The 21,925-nt window shown below is 28.7% G+C and overlaps 1 protein-coding gene across 1 annotated transcript; it reads right to left on the minus strand.

The window, feature by feature from the left end:
* Nucleotides 1-16,479: 16,479 nt before the first annotated feature.
* LOC107644721 (damage-control phosphatase At2g17340) lies at nt 16,480-21,907 on the minus strand. Its single transcript, XM_016348649.3, has 12 exons — nt 21,496-21,907; nt 20,452-20,517; nt 20,163-20,229; nt 19,937-20,005; nt 19,478-19,618; nt 18,990-19,118; nt 18,797-18,883; nt 18,249-18,323; nt 18,072-18,149; nt 17,872-17,949; nt 16,927-16,989; nt 16,480-16,836 (listed from the first exon to the last, which is right to left on the minus strand). The coding sequence occupies exons 1-12, from the start codon at nt 21,663-21,665 to the stop codon at nt 16,753-16,755; spliced, it is 1,107 nt and encodes a 368-aa protein (XP_016204135.1). The 5' UTR covers nt 21,666-21,907; the 3' UTR covers nt 16,480-16,752.
* Nucleotides 21,908-21,925: the final 18 nt, after the last annotated feature.

Raw genomic sequence — 21,925 nt, forward strand, 5'->3', positions numbered from 1 at the left:
TCAGCATCTAATATCCATGATAAATAATTATTTCCAGATATATCAAGAGCATTGAATTCAAGATGAGAGAGCTTCGACATAATGAAAATTTGTTGCCTGAGTCTTCCTAAATTTTGATTAGAGTCTTGTGTTGATAACGTGTTGTAAAATAAATAAGGAAGAGATAATAAAGTATAAATAGAAAAACACTACTATCAGTATTTACTAATACTATTATGCTACTATAAAGATAATAATATATTAATATTATATTAATAGTATACGAAAAGAGAAAATAAAAAAATATTTTATATTGTAGTATAAAAAAGAGACAGAGAGAATATTTATTTTTATTATTTCTGTGTCAATTGCCTCCGATCAAGCTTCCTATTTATATTTGTGAAAGTTTAACTTTTTCAACGTTATTAATTATTTCATTCTCTCTTAAAAATGTGAGTTACACATAAAAAATGGGCATCCACATCCAATTCTTATCACAACAGAATTTTTATTTTGACTCGTGACTCATAATAAGCTGACTCAAATTCATCTGCTCGCTCATTTGACATTTCTAATTTATTAATTCAATAACAAATTTGATTAAAGTTGTATAGGCATTTTGATAATTTCCTAACTATTATAACTTTTTAATGTTGAGATAATTTGTTGTGAAACTTCAGTAGTTAAATTGAATGATCGAGTTATTTGAGTAATAAAACTTAAATGTTGCAGAGTTATTCAATAAGAAAAAAAAGTTTAACCATATATCCATTATGAATATATATACCACATTTGATAGTTGATAGAGGGTAGATTTGATTACAAGTCTAATCAATAATAACGATTAAAATATATTTTTTATTTCTAACATTTATAATTTTGTTTAAAATTATCGTTATTATTTAATTTTATTTTTAATATTTTCTATTTATTTAATTATATTTCTAATATTTTTTTTTTGTCAAACGTTCTCTTAGACATTTTAGATGGAATTAATGTAAAAGAATAATTTTGATATAAATCAAAAACATTAAAAATAAAAAAGTATTTTACCCTAAATTATAATCACTAAACAGAATTTAACCATGCATGCTTGAGAAGCTAGTGCGAGTTGTAATTCAAAGTTAAGAGTAACAGTGACAAAATAAGTCTAAGGCAATTAATAAGAGTTTTTATTTTTATTGATTTTTCTCTAGAGTTACAATGACTACTATTTAGAGGATTTATTTTTGGAGAGGACTAGATTTTTTAAAATTTTTATTTCAGTATAAAATAAATATTATATGATAAAAGATTATACCTTACATATCAATAAAATAAATAAATAAAAGATCTATTTTTCAATGACCACGAGCTCCTCTTTTTTCAAAATATGTGTCTTTTATTTGTAGGCAACACCAGAAATATCAGAAATTAATTTATTAATAGATATAAAAATGGTGATATCTTGATATATTAGTGCATGGAGTGTTATTCATGTATATGGTTCAGCCATATTCAATTACCTGCAAAACGTTTTAACTGCATTTGAAAAAGTAAAAGCTGCATCCTACTACAAAACGCAGCTTGTATTTGGAGGGGAAGGACAATAATCAAGTCTCGAAATGTATCCCATACCCTCTATATGCAGATATGACTTGCTATGTTGACCGCCTTAGAATTCTCCAAACACAGGTTGCGATTGGCAACTGTTAGGGGCAAAACACAAATTGCATTTGATAGACTCTCTGACTGCATGAACACCATATGTTGGAGGAGAGTGTTGAGCGGGTCTTTATAATGCAAAACACAGGTAGATAGAAGGAAGAAAGAGTTGAAATTTACGGTGAGAGTGGGTTAGAGTGAGCATTGCATGAGGATTTTTAGAGAAGGGTTGCAAGGATTTGAGAAAAAGTGTCAGAAGAAGAAGAAGAATAGAAGATTTAGGGTTTCAGATAGTTTATAATAAAAAATGGTTCGTGATTTTACTAAATTTGAAAAACACATTATTGAATATTTGGATCATCCTCTATGGATAAGTAAATTTTTTTTTTAAATTTTACGATAAATAAATATATTTATTTGGATTTTATTTATTTTTGTTTAATTTTATTATTATTTTCATTATTATTATTATCATTATTATTATTATTATTATTATTATTAGTGACGTTGTTATTATTATTATTATTATTATTATTATTATTATTATTATTATTATTATTGAGTAATTATTATTATGATTAATATATTGTTATTTTTTTATAATACTGTTTGATAATGATAATAATTTATTATTATTTTTTAATAATTAATAATACTATTTAATAATTTATTATTATTATTTATTAATTTATTATTATTTTTTATGATAATAATAATAATATTTAATAAATTATGGTTATCTTGTTCTTATTAATAATTTTAAATATATTAATAACTATTATTATTAATATTTTATTAACAATGTTATTTTTAAAAACAAAAATGATACGGCTCATAATAAATTTAAGTTACTATTATTATTATTATTATTATTATTATTATTGTTTTCGGTTTATAGGAGTAGTTAATATTTTAGTTATGATTAGTATTTTGTCATATGTTTATTATAATAATGTCTATTATAACAGTAATAATTTTTTTTATCATACTGATAATTATGAACTATTATTATTATTTTGTTGTTATTATTATTTTTTGGATATATTATTAATTGTTATTTTTAAAAAATTATTATTAGTAGTATTATTGTGATAGTTGTTATTGTTAATACTTATGAAGCGATATTAATAATTTTTTTTGCAGGTTATTAGGAATTTGTTGACCAAAAAACTAGATTCGTCAGAGATCTTTAACGAGGTAGCTGCAGTATCACTAGCATTTACTGAGTTTCAATACGTTTCGCGAGTAGGCAAAATGATAGGTCATTCTACACTTCTGAGTGCCTTGGGGGAACGATGGAAGCCGGAAACCCACACATTTCATCTTCAGTTTTTGGTCGGGAGCCCGGTCCGCACGATCACGCCTTGGGCAAGGTGAATCTTGGATAGATCCGGCAGTGCAGTGACACCGAACCGTGTGACATGCAAGAGTCCATTGAGTGGTATGTCCGGGCTCACATTTTCTGTGTGCTCGGAACGGTTGTGTTTATAGATAAGTCTACCACTTCATTGAATTCGAAGTTTCTACCTCTACTTCAAGATTTTCACCAGATTTTACTATACAGTTGGGGGCAGCGAGTCTGGCACATCTATACAGATCGTTGTGTCGTGCATCACGATACAACTATAAAGAGATAGATGGGCCACTCATACTACTTTTTGTTTGGGTATGGGAGCATATGCCGTTCCTGGCGCCTATTCCCCACGATCAGCTCGTCGATGTTGGTGTTCCACTTGCGCGATGGTATTGTTTTTTACTGTTATTATTATTATTGTTGTTGTTGTTGTTCTTATTGCAATCAATCTAATTTTGTTTAGGTGGAGTCATTGGCGCCGGTACACAAGATATACACGAAATCCTACTGCGCATTTTAGGCGAGGACTCAATGACATGGGAGTCGACGATGTAAGTTTTAACCATTTATATTAGGCTGCTTGTTTAGAATAATAGTTTTACTAATCAGCCTCGTGGTTACTAATGTGCAGTTTATATGGCAGCCATATATGGGAGTGGGGTTCCGGAGTACCTCGCTGTAAATTTGTTTATGTGCTCCACAAAGTCGCCATTAGTGTCATTCGAGTGTACAAAGTGGCATTCGACAGACCGAGTTAGACGACAGCTCGGGCTGCAACAGCTTCCACTAGACCCGGCATTCGAGATTGGTCGTGATCATTGCACTCTACCAAGTTTGTCGTCATATGTCCCCAATGATGACCCCCATCGAATACCAACACCCATCTCTGAACACCAATCTCATCGCACCATTGAGTATATGTCTCACCCCACTCTTTAAGCCGTTCGTAGTTTTTGTTGTACTCTTGTTCCGTCCTAGAATAGTCTGTTGAACAAATCATTTAATTATAAGCAGATGCCACAAAATTACTATAAATAGGACCATAAAGCAAAATTAAATACTTGTGTTAACCACGAGTTTATGCAAATACGGAGCCTTGAACCTCCTTAAGAACATGTGCCACGCTCTTGTGGTGACCATGCATTGTTACTACGAGCTATTGCTGCATCAATGAAGTTATGGCGGTCAGAAATAATGCCCACGTCATCAATGGTAAAAACATATCTCCATAAATTGGTTAGGAAAAACTCCCACGCGTCTGTCGTCTCACCCTTAACTATCGCAAATACAATAGGCACAATATTTTGGTTCTCATCTTGTGCAACCGCAACTAGAAGTGCACCTTTATATTTTTCATACAGGTGTGTGCCATCTACCTGCACCAGTGGCTTGCAGTGCATGAATACTACAATACACGGATAGAAGCTCCAAAAAATACGATGGAAAACTCTTACACTGTAAACCTCCTCACTCTTACACCGTAGAGCGTTTTTATTTGAATCCGTGACCTTGGCATCTTCGCAGTCATTGCTTTCAACCAGACTGGCAGAGTCTGGTAAGAAACTTCCCAATCACCGAAAACTTTTACGACAAATTTCTGCTTTGCCAACCAAGCCTTGGGGTAACTTACAATGTAGTTGAACCTGAACTGAACTTCTGCAATAATAGACTTCACCTTTATCGATAGGTCTGCTTCAACCAACAGCCTAATGGCATCTGCAATTGTGTCTGAGTCAAACTTGGCATGATCTTGTGAAATCGTGCCCATGGTGTACGTGTGTTTGCTATTGTATCTCCTGATCTCCCAACACCCCTTCTTTCAAATCAAGCTAGTTCAGATAAGCCAATCACACCCTGTACCATAACCCTTGCATTTCTCATAGAATGTCTGCAGCTCATACTCATAAACAGTGTAATCAACTCCTCTAGAGATAGTGTAGCTTTTGATTGCAGATATCATCGACTCTCTAGAACCAAATTCCATTCCTACACTAAACTCACCATCTTTTGCCGCAACGTTGCCTTCATCTACAACATGCGAATCACCGTAAGTCGGACAAGGCAAATAAAATTAATGGTAGTGGTAACTTTAATTAATAACCATAAGATAACATACCGATATTCGCATACTTAGGATATTCTGGGACATGCATGGCTTCGAGATCCAGAGTCCGTATAAAAGACGGAACACCAAAGGGGTGCTGACTTACAATCGCATGCGCCTCATTTTGTACCGCCGGATTGCTTGCCAAGTCTCCGTCATCGACTTCATAGTTGGCTTCAAAATCCTCTTCATTGTCGTTGTTATCTTCTTCCCAATCTATATCCCCGAGTTCATCAACGTTGACATTGTCGCCAACCGCATCCATCCCCGTATGCTGTTCAAACTCAACATACAGCTCTATTATCGGCACCTGAAATCAGGTTTGTTGATAAATACAGAACATATGTTGCATACTTGTGTCATCAGTGATGGACATTATTTGAAACTGTATCAGCCCACCGAATACTTGTACATGATTCCTGTATAAAATGTTACTCACCATTTTCGAAATGTGACTTTGTATGTTATCACAAAGACCATTTTGCAACTCTAGAAAACTCATAGTGTATGGAATAGCAAACGATAACGAACATTCACAAACAAAAGTCACTCTTTCGTGTGTGTTTGGTATAATCTCACCGTTATAATACACTCGCAAATTTATAACACCTTCCATAACCTCAACCTCACTTAACCCGACTTTTTTGACACAACTAATTGCAAAAAAAAAAACTCACACCTATGAACTATATGCAAGAAAGAGTAAAAGGAGAAGTGAGGAAGGATGAAATTGCGTTTCGTATTTATAGACAAAGTTCTCGATTAAAATATTATTTTCTATACAAAACGCAACCTGTGTTTTGAGACCTTTAAAAAAAACTTTCTAACACTCTCAAAACGTAACGTGCGTTTGTGGTCTTAAAAAAAATTAATTATTGTTGCTCCAAAAACGAAACCTACGTTTGGCTAGCACCAAAATTAAAATAAAAATGAAAAACTCAAAACGTAGCCTGCGTTTGGTGATTTTCAGAAACAAAAAAAAAATTTAAAAACTCAAAACACAGGTTACGATTTGTATTTGACACCGTAGCAGTAAAATTTTTTGCCACACGTCTATTTCATTGTGTTACACCATACTTTTTTCCATATGAAAAAAAATAAACCCCAGAAATCTAAATAAAACACCTCTCCTTACCAAATTAACTTGACCTCTTAATTAAAATAGTTAGAATATACATAAATAATCTTGAAAAATTCTTCATGTTATTCTAGTTGTAAATTTATATAGGGTAAAGTATATTTTTTATTTTAAAATTTATTAAAAATTTAAAAAATATTTTTAAATTTTATTTTGTTTTAATTTTATTTTAAAATTTTTTATTTGTATCAAATATATTTCTAACAGTTAAATTTGTAAAAAAATTTAAGACCAATCTAGTAATAATATATAATAATTATTTTTTATTTATTTATATTGATAATTGTTCTTGTAAAATTGTTATAGAATTAGTCTTAAATATTTTTAAAAATTAACCGTCAAAAATATATTTAATACAAATAAAAAAATTTTAAAATAAAATTAAAATAAAATAAAACTTAAAAATAATTTTAAAATTTTTAATAAATTCAAAGACAAAAGAATATACTATACCATTCATATTATTATACCTTTATAAGTACTATATACTGGAATCTATATTTTATATTTTACTCTAAATAAAGTAGATATTTAGGCTGATAGATATGCATTGTTGAATATTCCCAAGTCTCATGAAAATATCGTTGGTTCTTTCGTGGTCAGCATTATGATGATAAGGAAATAATTCTCCTTTCTCACAATTAGTATTATCGATTATATTTGAGAAGTATCTCAATCCAAGTAATTGAAAGAGTAATATATGAAAAAGTATGATAATATATATTAGAGAGCATGAGTTTACATCTGGTACAAAGAAACAGATAGGGATTATTAGGAACTAGTTACCATATGGTTCGTGTGTTTTCTTCTTCTAATTAAAATGTAATTAGTAAGAGACATATTCAATCGTATTACGTGTATATAAAAAATTAAGGATTAAATATAATTTTAGTCTTTAAGTAGAGATTGAAATTTTTTTTTTGTTTTTAACTTTTTTTCACTTACAAAATCGTCTCTAAAGTTTAACTTAATTTTAAAATTGTTTTTTTTTTAACAAAATTTTAATTTTTATTACCAAATGACCCTTAATTAAAAAAGATATAAAAAAAAAAGAAAAACGGGTTAAAGGCGGGAGAATAGAAGAAGGGAATCATGCTAGGATTTCAGGGAAGAAGAGGGAGAAGGAAAGGTGGAAATGGGGAAGAGGAAGGGAAAGGAAAGGGAATCACGCTTATCGTCGTTCGGTCATTGGATTTCGTCACTACTCCTCTGGGCTCGACGGAGGTGCTTGATGGCGGTGGATTCTGGTTCGAGGCAAGAATAGGGGAAGGCTTCGGTGGTTTTATGATGGTGGGTGGAGAAGAGGCCAACGGTGATGGTGGAGCTCAAAGAAGATGGCACGAACTGGAGGTGAGGCGAGGGAGGAGAAGAGGGCTTTGCGCTGTGATGGTGACACTAGGGTAGCGCAAAGAGAGAAGAAGAAAAGAGTGGCGGCGCTGTGATGGCGGATCGGCCAGGGGACAATGAACAGAGAAAAAGAGAAAAGAGGAGAGAAAGAAGAAAAGAGAAAAGAGGGTGGTTCGGGTGGCTCACTGGCGACGTGAACGGAAGTGGTGACCGGGACTGGTTGGCAGAACTAGGGTTCGGACAAGGGGAAACGCTTCTGCTTCTATTATGTTGTTGATTCTAATTCCATTCTACTTCTGCTTTTGCTTCTATTATGTTGTTGATTTTTTTATTATAATTCTTTTATATTGTTGTTTCTGGTTGCTTCTGCTTCTGCTTCTAGTTGATTACATTGTTTCATTGTTCTTGTTGTTCTGTTTCTGCTTTTGCTTCTGCTTCTATTTGATTACATTGCTTCATTGTTGTTGTTTCTGGTTCTGTACTTGATTTTGGAGAAGAAAGGTATTTTAGTCCGAAGACGATTTTAAAATTAAGTTAAACCTTAGACGATTTTATAAGTTAAAAAAAGGTTAGAGACAGAAAAAATTTCAGCCCTACCTTAAGAACCAAAATCATACTTAATCTAAAAATTAATTATTAAATCAATTATTTATATAATATATATTAAAATATTAAATATATATTAAAAATAAATTAAATAATACATAATTTATATATAATAATATAATAAGTTAATAACTAATTTGATGTTTATTTTTTACATACAAATAATATTTTTTATAAGCATCATAGTGTTATGGGAATGCAAAAACTGTTGAAGTATGAAATCATGAATAATATAATGGTAATATATATTATACCATATGGTTTAATTGCTTCGGAAAATGGAATACACGAAGATTGGTATATATATGTTATAATTATTGCTGCATGTGTATGTTGAGTTCAATATAATAATGAGCATATATATTAAACTCAACTTTATCGAACTGAATCATGTATATTGTGATTATATATTATTAATTTTATAATTAGAATATATTATATATTGTTATTTTATTATAATTAAAATTAATTTTTTTTAAATAAAAAAATTTTTGTATTCATTTTATATTTTTTATATATTATTATCGATAATTAATTATAAATTTGACAATCAAAATATATAATATAATATTTTTTAGTTACAACTAAAATTAAAATATTTAAATTGAAATTAAAATATTTAAATTAAAATTAAAATATTTAAATTAAAATTAAAATATAATTATATTAGTATATTATTAATTTAACAATTAAAATATGTCACATGATCTTTTTTAATTAAAAATGAGATGAAATATTTTTTTTAAAATTAATAAATTCTTTCTTCCATCCTCTTATCTACTTCTTTCTTCTTTTCTATTTCTCTTTTTTCTTCTCAATCTATATATAATTTATAATTTATATTATTAATTTGACAAACTAAAATATATCATGAGATATTCTTTCATTACAATTAAAATAAAATATTTTTCTCTAAAATTAATAAACCCTCTCCTTCTTTTTCTTTATATTTCTCTCTTTTTTCTCTCATTTTTATCTCTCTCTACATTTCTATTCAACAAAAAATAAAATTAACAAAATAATATAATTTAAATAAATTTATAAAATTATAAAAAATATGTTAAATTTATAACTAAATATAATTAAAAAATAATCTCGTAATATTATTTACATAAAAATATTATTATATGTATATTTTTTAAAATTTTATTTAATTTTAAATTTATTGTTTATCTTTATAATTTATATTTTAAATTTTTTTAAATATTTATTATATATAATTTAAAAAAATACTAATATTATAATTAATAATTAGAATCAAAATTTAATTATTTAAAAAAAATTAATTTTGAGTTAATTTTATAACTATTAATATAAATTTTTTTATATTATTAATATCTATTTTTTTATATATATAGAAAAAATATTATTTTTAAATAATAAGTATAAAAATTAATTATTGTTATTTATGTAACAAACTTAACATTTAATCAAATATAAAAATATATACATTAAATTCTTTCATGTTTTAGATAATAAAAGTTAAACTTAATTATTAATTGTGAAATTATTTAATTAACTAAAAATTTATTATTTAATTTTTTATTTATGGAGATTTTAATCTTTTTAGTTGATAAAAACTTTTTTTTTCTTATAATTTTTTTTATAAAAATAATTTAATTGTATAAATTTTTATATCATAATCTATGATGTCAAAATATATAATTTTAAAAAATTTATATTTTTATAATATTATTATAAACAAAAAACACTAGTTAACCGTCAAGTAAGACGTAAGTAATTACTTATTTTCTATTATTGTATATATGTCTATTACATAATTGAATTGAACAAAAAACAACGCTATCAAATGAAAGGTTGATGATATATACCATCACTCATTATTAATTATGCTCAAGCTTTGTTGATGAAATATTGAAATGCCATTTCTCATTTTGCTAAAAAAAAAAAAAAAGAGCATCCATGATGATTACGGATTTAATTTGTCATGTTTAATTTTCCTCTTATATATGTTTCTTCCATTAACTAAACTATTACTTTTATTAACTAATTAAATAATGAAAGATTTATTTAGTCATGAAAAACACATGCCTACGTCACAATCTATCTGCCAGCAACTTTTTTTTTTTTTTTTGGTAATCATGATTATTATAATAATATTATTATTGTTATATTGTGTATCATGATGTTAATACGGATCGGAGAATAAAGACAGCTAGCCTTCTTGCCATTAATATTATCAAAAACATCCATTCAGCTATAACATCTTCATTTTTGTGACTTGGTAATAACAAGTAATTTCTATTTGATGATGATAAGTACTACTTTTTTTTTTTTTTTTTTTTTTAACTTTACATCCAACATGAGTAAGGTATAAAAAATTGAGATTTTACGTGAAATAAAAAAAGTAAATTAAATAAATAAAATGTAAAATTTTAATAAGATTTAAATTGTAAAATTGTTAACTTTAGTATAAATTTCATAAAATCGATTGACTCATTTAAAGTTATAATATCAAAAAATTTTAAGAATTAAATCGAAATTCTAGGTATTATGAACATGAGTGCAGCTGGTACATGCGCAGTAGTTTATAATCTCCTAATTATATAAAAAATTATAATTTTATGCATTGTTATTATAGAAAATTTACAAACATCTATTATTATTGGGTGTTATAAATTAAAGTATTAAAGTATATACTCTAAAACAAAGCATACATATTGTGATGGTTTTCTTTTTTAACATTTGTGCGATTCTAAATGTCACTAAATAGTATTGCGGTGGTTTTTTACTTAGATAGGAATTGATTATTTGATAGTTAAGACAAAGCAAACTAATTTTATTTACCTACTTTCATTGTTTTTTATCTACAAATTGAAGTGTATCAATGCTTATTCTGAAATCACGGTTTGGTGATAATTAATACACCATATGTATGTATATATAGATATATGTAGTTATGGAAAAATAATTAGCTAAAATGTTGGTTTAATTCTTAAAATTTTTTAATGTGTATTAAAAATCTGAAGGTTTTATTTGTTCAATTTGTGTTTTTATTTTAATATTTTCAGTTTTCAGAAATTGTGAAAAAAAAATAAATTTTTATTATGGTTTAATTACTCTGTTAGTCCCTATATAATTTTATCAAATTTACAATTAGATTTCTATACTTTTTTGTTCTTTTCAATTAGGTCCCTACATTACTTTTAATTTTGTAATTAAGTCCTTTTCATGTAAAAAATATTAAAATTAAAGAAATATTTCTTTCAAAAAATATGTGGTTAAAGATCTAATTAGGTTATTAATTTTGGATACGTTCAATTTGCGGAGAAATATTCAATTAATTCTTACATTTTTTACACTAAAAAAGACTTAACTACAAAATTAAAAGTAGCGTAAGGACTTAATTAAAAGAAAAAAAATTATAAAGACTTAATAACTACAAATTTAATAAAGTTATAAGACCAACAGAATAATTAAATATTTTATTATTTGTACTATTTTCTCTTATTTTCTCATAAAATTATAAAAAAATGCTAAAAATAAAAATGCAAACGAAATGCACTCTAAATAAGTTAATCAATTTTAAATGTGTAATAAATTTTATCATTTAAATCATATTACAATTTCATATTTCATATACTGAATATATTCTTTTAATTAATTTATAATAAAAAGTAAAAAATGCGTGAAGTTTATTTAGAGCTAATAATGAGGATGGTAAAGAAGAAAGAATAGTGTTAGGGTATATGATTGGGATGAAAAGTCAAAGGTGTACATACATATACATGGAGGTTTTGGTGGGGAGGGTGGTGACATAATTTCACCTAAAGCATGTGGTTGTTAAGCATAGACTTTACATGTATTATCAGTTGTAATGTCTCATTCACCTTTATAAAGGAAAAATAAAAGGGGGGAACAACACACATTGTAATTGATTCTTTTATGTAAACTTTATTAATGTAAACAATATGGACAGTATTTATTTTATTTTATTGCCATATAATCTAATCTTACAAAATTATGCACTCATGTACTCATAGAAGCAACCAAGATAATTGGATGCATTTTCATTTTCATTTTATTTTATTTTTACTCCAGTTAGTAGATCTACCTTTTCTTTTTCTTTTCTTTCTTTATTTTTTTTTCTTTTCTTTTTGTCACTTAATTAATTAGTTGAGTAGAACTTAAGACAATCAAGTGCTATAAGTTATAAATTATGTTGAAATAATTCGGAATATGCATGGATATAATGCTGAAAATGAGGAAATATATATTTTTTTTTAATTGTTGGAGACCATGCATTTAATTTTATGTTCTATATATACACTCTTTCAATGAACCACTTATTCTTATTATATAAAAAAAATAGTTTATTTTTTTATTATCATCCATTTTGAAATATTTTACACTAGCATCTACTTTGTGCAAGTATATTATATAATAATTATCATCTATAATACACGGATACAAGACACGATACGACACGGGACACGTTGACACGCGAATTTTAAAATCTTACATGACATGGGGACACGCATACATATAAAATATAAAGTATTTTTTAGATAAATCGTAATGATATTTTGATATTTTATTAATATTAAAATATAAATTAAATTTTTTAATTATTTTTAATGTCTTATTTTAATTATATCAAGTATTTAAAATATTTTTTGTTTTAATAAATAATAATATATACTATATCTAAATTTATTTTAAGAATATATGTTAAGAATAAGACTGGACACGCTGACACGCGATGATATTTAGGTGTGTCCAGACGTGTCCGAAATTTTTTTTTTATTTTTTATTAAAACACGGTTGGACACAATAGACACGTGTGTCGGACGAGTGTCGGTGAATGTCGTGTCCGAAATGTGTCTGAAACACAGACATGACAACTCAACAAAATGTCCGTGCTTTATAGATTATCATATATAAATAGTCTTTTTTTGTAATATCTTTTCCTTCAATTACAATAATTGAATAAATGAATTTTTTTTTGGAAGTAGAAAAAAAAAAAAAGATACTATAAGCAAGACATTTAATTATAATTGTGCCAACTGCAACGGTTACTTAATTAATCATCAATCAACTTTGTTTTAGAACATCAATTACATCTAAAGCAGCTTACAAATGCAAACATATAAATTTTTTGGTTCATCATGATTACCCAATAGAAAAAGTCATTGTCTTTTGCGAATTTTGTGCTAACTTTACAGTTATAAATTCAAGTTTTACCGAACCAAAAATTAATTACATAAATATATATATACATATAATATTTGAAGATGAAATTTCAACTTTATGGTTAATGAGGGAGATTAATTAACCAACATCCATGCATCCATGTGACTTGAAAAAAGGTCTAATAATAAAAACCCTACAATGTACATTATATTGGAGCTATCATTGATTATGATTAAGATTAATGATTACATAATACATATTACCACATGTGTCTTTTAAATATTGGCCATATATTTGTTATCAACAAGTAAGGTACAGAAAAAAGGTTCAAACACTCAATCAATTAATCTCTTCTTTTTCTCTTTTGTCAGTATATTCGGCTTTGCAATGTAATAATTAGTGTCTTTAATTCTACGATATCCTTACTTATCAACGGGCAAAGATTATTTTAACTTGCATAACAAATTATTTTTTATTTTATAATTTTGATTTCGAAATTAAATTAGTATTATTGCATGATTTAAATTTTCAAATGATGGCATATCTAATAATGTGAAACATCTTATCACATTTCAATTTTCAACTTTAGGTTTGGGTAATTATGAAAAATAATAATTACTTTATATAAGACTTACTCAAGTAGGGATCAAACTTTATATATCCTTATTTCATAAATACTATATTTTGTTCAGAGGTTTGGATTGTGGTATTTTGTGGTAATATATAAGTTAAATAAAATACAGATAATCGATTAAATAATTCGGCAATCTGCTTTTTGAAATGGACACTGCTATACTAGCATACTAGATAAAATATTGTTATTAATTTAATATTATTATATACAGGATAAAAACAAAAATCACTCTAAAAAAATAATTTTAAATTTTTGGTTTACTTATTCTATCGGTCTCTATAATTTTACTGAATTTTAATTAGGTCCTTATATTTTTTTTCTTTCGATTGAGTCTCTATACTATATCAAATTTTGTAATTAAGTCCCTGGCATGACAAAAACGTTAAAATTAATGGAATATTCTGTTAAACAAAATAAATATGCCTAACACTTGACTGAATATTTTATGTAGTTTAACAAAATATTCTGTTAATTCTAATGTTTTTATTACGGTAGAGACTTAATTATAAAATCTTATGTGATATAGAGACCCAATTTTAAAAAAAAAAATATAGAGATCTAATTAAAAATTTGATAAAATTATAAAGACTAGTGAAAAAAAAATAGTCATTTGCAAATTTTGAACATAGAGTGATTTATTGATTTAATGATTCATGACCAGAGTTGACAAAAACAGGTCCTAACTAACAATTTATTGATTAATCCTATCAGGATTACAGGACCAATTAACATACATGAACATGGAGGAATGTTACCATTTTTGGATTCGAAAGGCAGGCAATATAAGGAAAAATATGATAATTGCATCATCATGAAGCAAATAAAAGTTTGGATCAACGGGTTTATGTAACTTAATAAAAAATTAATAAATAAATAATAAATATTAAAAAAAGAGAGAGAGAGAGAAGAAGATGAGAGACTAATAAATAATGAATGAATCGGTAGAAATGGATGCGAGTTTTAAAAGATTGGAGGTTTTATTTATCTATTTATTCTTTTCAAAAAGTAGGAGTCTACAAATTGAAATATAATTTGTTATTAAAATACAAAATTTAATTAATGGAATACTTCTAAGTTAATTTTTCCATCATACTTGTGAATAGATTGTTATTCTTTTTTGTTTAAAAAAAACCATAACGTCATGCATATGCATAGCTATTTTTATGATACATATAAGAATTATCCAATTATATTCATGCGTTTAAATAACATTTTAAATAATAAATTTAAAAATTAGTTATTCCTACTAATGCAGTAATATATTATTGATTATTTATATAAAATTTTTTTGCACTAAGAGTGCATAAAAATTAAATTCTGTTTAATGAAAAGAAAAAAAGTAAAAATATACACGAACAATAATAAACTTATATACTAATATTGAATATTGAAAATGTTTGGTAGCAAAAAAAACAAATAACAAAAAAAACAGCCGAAACTTATCTTATTACAATAATTAATAAATATTAAATAAAACAAATTTTGACTTTTTTTTATCTCCTTAATATTACCGTATTTAATATACAAGATGCCAAACTCTAATTATAAAGGATTTAAGTAGATCCTCTTAATCTCCCATTCTACTTTCCTTACATTGTTTGACAAGTTTCATTAGTTATAGAAATAGAATTGTAATATACCATTATTATAGCTTAAATCTTATTTCCATAGTTTAACACTTGAGAAGAGAAATTATAGTAGTCATGTTCAAGACAAGAATCCCACTTTAATCATGAAAGCTTATGCAAAATCCAATCCTTGTAGAATACGTCTCCTTCTGTTTATTAAGGCATCTATGCACTACAAACATTTGGCTATGATCAATTCAAATAATAATAAATTATTATTATAAACACAAAGGGATGTAATCACATTCTCATAACAATGCATATTAATTGGTCCTTTTGACTTGTCATTTAAAAAGAAAAAAAAAAAAACACAAGTGGCTCCCCCCAAAATCGGATTAGTGAAAGTTACTTGAATTATTAGGTAGCTTTTGTTTTGAGGTACTAGGATAGAGACTGGGAGACTGAGACTCAATATCATGTTTGTTGGTGGTTTAGAGACTGATACTAAAATTTCTGTCTCTGTCTCCAAAATTTCAGTATTTCAGTACCTCCAAAAAGTGGGGACACAGGAGACTGAAATTTTTAAAGACGGAGACTGAAACTTTAACAACATTTTATACCTAAAATACCCTTATTTCAATTAATTAATTCTAATTTTATCCTTTGTACAAATTACATTAGAGCTTCATTCTTATTTCAATTTCTGTCTCCCACTTTACACCAAACAGAATACTGAAATTTATTTCAGTTTCTGTCTCTCAGTATCAATCTTTCAGTCTCTGTCTCTCCACCAAACGCTACCTTAAGAACATAACTAATATCATTAGTGAAATTATGTCATATGTGTAACAAGATGTGAAAGTAAAAGAAAAAGTTTGACACTACTCATGATAAAAGTATTATTCCAAAGTGTGTAGGCTTTGAAAATAGAGTTATGATAATTATAAGAACAAAATTGAAACCAAAAAAAACAAACTGAATATTTCAATACCTACATTATAGCTTCATCATCATGAAACCAATTCATATGTGTAGAACTACTTTTTTTTTATTACAAGTAAAATGTATGATTTTTTTCCCTTTAATCCTCTCTTTTAAAACTAAAATGACATTGAAGAAAAAGCATTAGCTTCATGCTGGTATGTTCTAAAGTTGAGAGATTCAAACTAAGACAAAGTGAAACTATGCAGCAATGGAAGAGAAGAGAAGAGAAAAGAATGAGACTTATAAACTTGAGACTTCATTGTATTTGAAAACACAATCATACAAACGTCCACCAAGAAATTGTGCAACTTCAGGATGTTTCACCTACACAAATGGCAGCAGCAACAAAGATTCAGAGCTCAATAATTTCATGTGATAAAGAAACAAGGAACATAAATTAGTTAAATGCATTACCATCCCAATCTTGAGGGAGTCGCATTTAAATTGAGCATAGAGATTCGTTTCTATTCCGCGACCCTGACAAAAGAATAAATGTCGGTGTTTATGATGCGATGTAGAATTCAATAACAAACTTTGGACTATTTCTAGGATTTTGGAAAGGGAATACTGAAAGCAATGAAATTTGTTTCTTATTTTTCACTATTTTTTAACAAAATTATTCAAACAAGAAATAGGAACGAAACCAAGAAGACCTTCTAATCTTTGTGAATATGCAAATAAGTCAAAACAATCTAGAGGGGCTCAAAATATTTGAAAGATAAATGTGGAACACAAGTATGAAGGGATATACCATCAACATCTAAATGAAATTGGATACACACAACAGAACAAGGATAACTGGGAAACAACTAAACAAGCAATCTTGAGAAATTACAAGATATGAATATGTATATGTCTGACTAATTCCGATTGGCCAATGAAATATCTGTCGAATATTGTGCCACTAAATATTAAGAGAAAAAAATATTATCTTAATTTCATTATCTGGGTACCAGTTTTATGTTATCTTCAGGTTTATAAGTTGTCAGTACTCAGTATCATTATTATTTTTTTATTTAGATTATTACAAAATGTTCTATCTCCATAAAGGCATAACATATATCTATGGATTGTGCAGTTCAAAATGATTATGATGTATCTTAACAGACTCCTCCTGTTTTATTGCTTCGACCTTCCGATGCGAACATTTGGATCCCTAATAAGAACTATCTTATTACCTTGTATATACGTTGATAATTAATTCAAACTTCGAAAGACTACTGATACCACCGTATACCTTCTAACCAAAACATTACTCCCCTTGTTATCCTACTTCACTTCAAGTATCAAAGCCCGACAAAGCATCTAACAACAATCAATGCAATAGAAGTTTCCCACAATATCCAAGGAAGAACTTACCATCCCTTCTAAGATGACAAAATCTGCATCACTGGCAAGGTAAGCAAGTTCTTGTGACACTCTTGTAAGATCAATGACCTGCAATCCGTTAAACGAAGGAAGAGAAAGCAACAAAATCACTACAAAAATTTGATGATCTGATACATCCAATCAAAGTACTATAATTTTCAAAACATAAAAAGCATTGTTCATTTTCTTACAGGTAAATCATTGCCGGAGTTGGCAATTAAAAGATTTGAAATACTGACACCCATGAGATGTCCTTCTTCATCTTTTAACTGGAAAAGAACATGATAGAGTTAGAAAAGAATACCGTAATATCCCCTCAAAAAGAGAATATGGTTATACCAAAAGTTTACAAAACTTCTTTTAATTACCTTTGATATAATTTCAACTAGCTCTGGGTAAGTCACATCATTGATGGAAGGTAATTCATTAGCAGCCAATACAACCTGCATTCAAAAGGGAATTGCACAAAATATATAGAAGGTGGAAGCTATGAATCACATGCTTGAAAAGCAGTTTCAGTTTCAAACATAGATTCAAAAGAGGCAAAGACTACACCTACAGAAGAAAAGAGGAAATACTTTTGTGGCAATGTACAACAAAAGCTTCACTTCAGTGCATTTTGCTGGAATACAAATAATATTTATAGACATTTTTGTAATATGCTTGATTTAGGGTAAGGTTAGGTATTTAGCTTCTTTTGATGTAAAGAACACATCCATTTTTAGAAAATGGCTATGCTGAATGATTAGGCCACTTTGCTCTGTTGAACTTTGCAATTTTCTTTGTTGGTTTACATTTTGTCCTAATATTATGGATGATTACTATCCTGTCATCTTTTTGGAACTTTCCCTCTTCATTTTGATGAATCAATATTTTATTCCAAAAGAAAGACAAGAAAAAGGATATGTTATCAAACCTGACTCCCACGCCTAAGCAGCTCCCTCGCAAATGGCAGTATACCCAAAATGATATCTGCACCAGAATTATCTACGAATATGATAACCTGCAATGCAAAAGGAGACAGATTACAGCAGAAGAACTGCAGAGAATATGACAGCAGACATATAACTAATGATAAAATTGTATCTATCAATGTGCATGAAACTTGCCTTCTTCCATGACTTCTTGCTCCATTTCGCCTTAAATTTGTCAAGATCATCAATAACCCAAGGCCGAGGAACAAGGTTCTGACAACTAGCTAGAAAGGACATCCCATCCTTGGAGAAAACCTCTGCAAGCTTCAAGAAATTGAGGGAAGAATAAGGTAATGCATAACTAATTCTCCAAATTCCCGCATATATGATTATAATAAATAACACAACAGTTGCCTCCTTGTAAACCAATAAACGCAGACCACGGTAAAGTTATTACGAGTATATCTAGTTTCCCATGCAAAATTTTCAGCCTATGGCTCCATACAAAGATGAATTAGGATAATTTCAGTGGAAGGAAAAGGGGAGGCATAAGGATCTCTTCAGGGACACAAACCGCAGCTTACCCAAATTCCAAATATGGTTGATGCTTGACCAAGTAGATTCCAAGTTGGTCAAACATTTCTTAACTCTAGTTATTCAACAGTTATTAGAAGAACACATACCTGTGCCGAGCCAAGATCAAATATGTTTCCAGCAAAAATTCCTCTAACAAGATTCTCAAGTCGCTTGCCTTCATCTTCAATGGCATCGTTAAGGCGAACAACATCCCCAAATAGGGAGATGGCTTTTGCATTTTCTTCATCCTGTTGCATTCAACCACAAAAGGAATAACAAATCTGGAGCTTATAAAATGCACCATCCAATGATAATGTTAGCACCCATGCTTTCCCCTCCTTTAGAACTGATAACAAATGCTAAAAGTCTATTCTACTTTAGCTAATAAATTTACACCTTTCAACCAACTCTATAAAAAAATTCCACCCCACTATGCTTCACAAGTTGGCAAAAATTTGACGTTACTTTAATCACTACATAAGATAGACATATGCTTTTCCTCTACTTTGTAATCCATAGTTAGATATATAATTAGCAGATGGGACTGAAACTGCAATTAAACTTACCTTGACTTTTTTGAAGATATCTGTGAATCCCAGTTCTCTAAGTACTTGCTCACGAAGTCTGCAGAGGAGCTAGAACATAGCCCAAGGCACCAAACACCAAAACATAAATAAATAAATCAACAGAATTAGGCAAATCACCAAAATGCTAAATTTTGTTGGATTAATTTTTTTAATTCATTTTTTTATATTATTTTACAATTTCATTGATAAATAGTACAGAACATACGATACAATCAGGTGGCCCGCCATGACTTTCGGGATCTTTCTTCAAATCTTCAAGTATGTCACCATACCTTTTTCAGGAAATGCACAAATAGAAGATGCAATTAGGAAATCCCATACCACAAACTATTGCATACTTATAGCATAGAGGAGTGTATAAGCCTTATAATACAATGATACATGGCAAACGTTATCCCTAGATAATATTCAAAAGTAAACTGATGTGATCTCTTCCATGCAACAAACTTCTCAAATTGGAGAAATGGGAGGGGAAAATAACACAAATAGATCACCTTTGAGCAAATTTTTCAGCCTTAGTCGCAGCATCAGAAACAGAAGGATCACTCTCGGCACGCTTTCTGTCAAATCAAAGCTAAACCATATTGTGAATGGGAAACAAGCAAACAAAAGAGTCCTTACAATAAAATAAAAATATCATATTTCACTAAAACAACGCCACTGAGTTGCTCTAACTTAATACAATGTGAAGGGTTAATAAAAGCACATGGATGAACTCAGTAATTATTATAGAAACATTCATTTCTCGAAGATTCCTAAACAAGGACATTTTTAGTCCATTGCCAATAGTAATGCCTTTCACCTACTAGTAACACTACTAGTAACACTCAACTTCTCTTAAAAGAAGCTTCTTCTATATTACTCATACTGCAACAACTTCTACATCATACTTAGAATTATTAATTTATTAATTTATTCAAAAGTCAAGGAATAAGTTATATCATAACAACGGCAAGCAAATCGTACCACTTTGGCAATGGCAACTACTTCCGCACCAAGAATAAGTCCTTTTAGTGTGTCTTACAACTATGCCAAGATGCTAATGCTATGTTATCTCAAATCTATAAAAGGATAATGTCATAGCCAATTCAACATGAACCATTACAACCAAAGGCATTTGGTTGAAAATGGAAAACATAGTTAAAACCACCAAGTACACCAGCAGAAATTTTTGCATAACTTCCAATGAATAAGGGGAAAAAAATGATGCAGCACTAGTAATACTACTACTGTATTAACTATTAACAATTCAGATTATCATAACAAGTACAAGATCAAACATAACAAAATCACTAATCTACGCCAAAATTTCACACAGCAATAGTGCCCAAGCTAAACCATAACAATTAAAAAAAAAAAAACAGAACAAAAATGCAATGCAAAAGTATAAATTTTTATCTCAGAAATGAACAAAACACGCCACTTACGCTCAAATTGAGCACAAGGGTATATGATAAGAAACATTCTAAAAAAGATGCTTGCGAATCACACAGCGAAAACCAAAAAGGAAAGAACTTGAAGAAGAAGAAGAAGGGTACTTGAAGGAAGGGATGGAGTTGTAGAAGAGATCAATCCAAGAAATTTCGGTGGGAGTGGGCTTGCGAGGATTATCGGAGGGGAATCTGTAGGGAATGGTGCAAGCTCTGTAGTTTGCTTCGATCGGCGTCTGCAGCAAAGGGAATTCCACCAGCTCCGATGCGCTCTCCATAAACCAATTATCAATAATCGATCGGAATTGGGAGAAGGAAGAAGCTAAAGAAGGAATCGCAGAAGGGGGTGGGGGGTTCTTTGATTCTGTTTTTGGTGAACTCTGAAAATCTGCTTTATCTGTAGTTAATTTAGAGTCAGAGTGTCAAGCTCTTAGTGTTATGCTCTATATGTGTATATACTTGAAATTTGGAACCTTTTTTTTTTCCTTCCCATTTTATGTTAATTGTTACTCTTGTTTTTTTTTTTTTTCCAAAATGC

The sequence above is a fragment of the Arachis ipaensis genome, chromosome B5 (assembly GCF_059453495.1).
Source record: "Arachis ipaensis isolate K30076 ecotype BB chromosome B5, ASM5945349v1, whole genome shotgun sequence".
NCBI classification, from domain to species: Eukaryota; Viridiplantae; Streptophyta; class Magnoliopsida; order Fabales; family Fabaceae; genus Arachis; species Arachis ipaensis.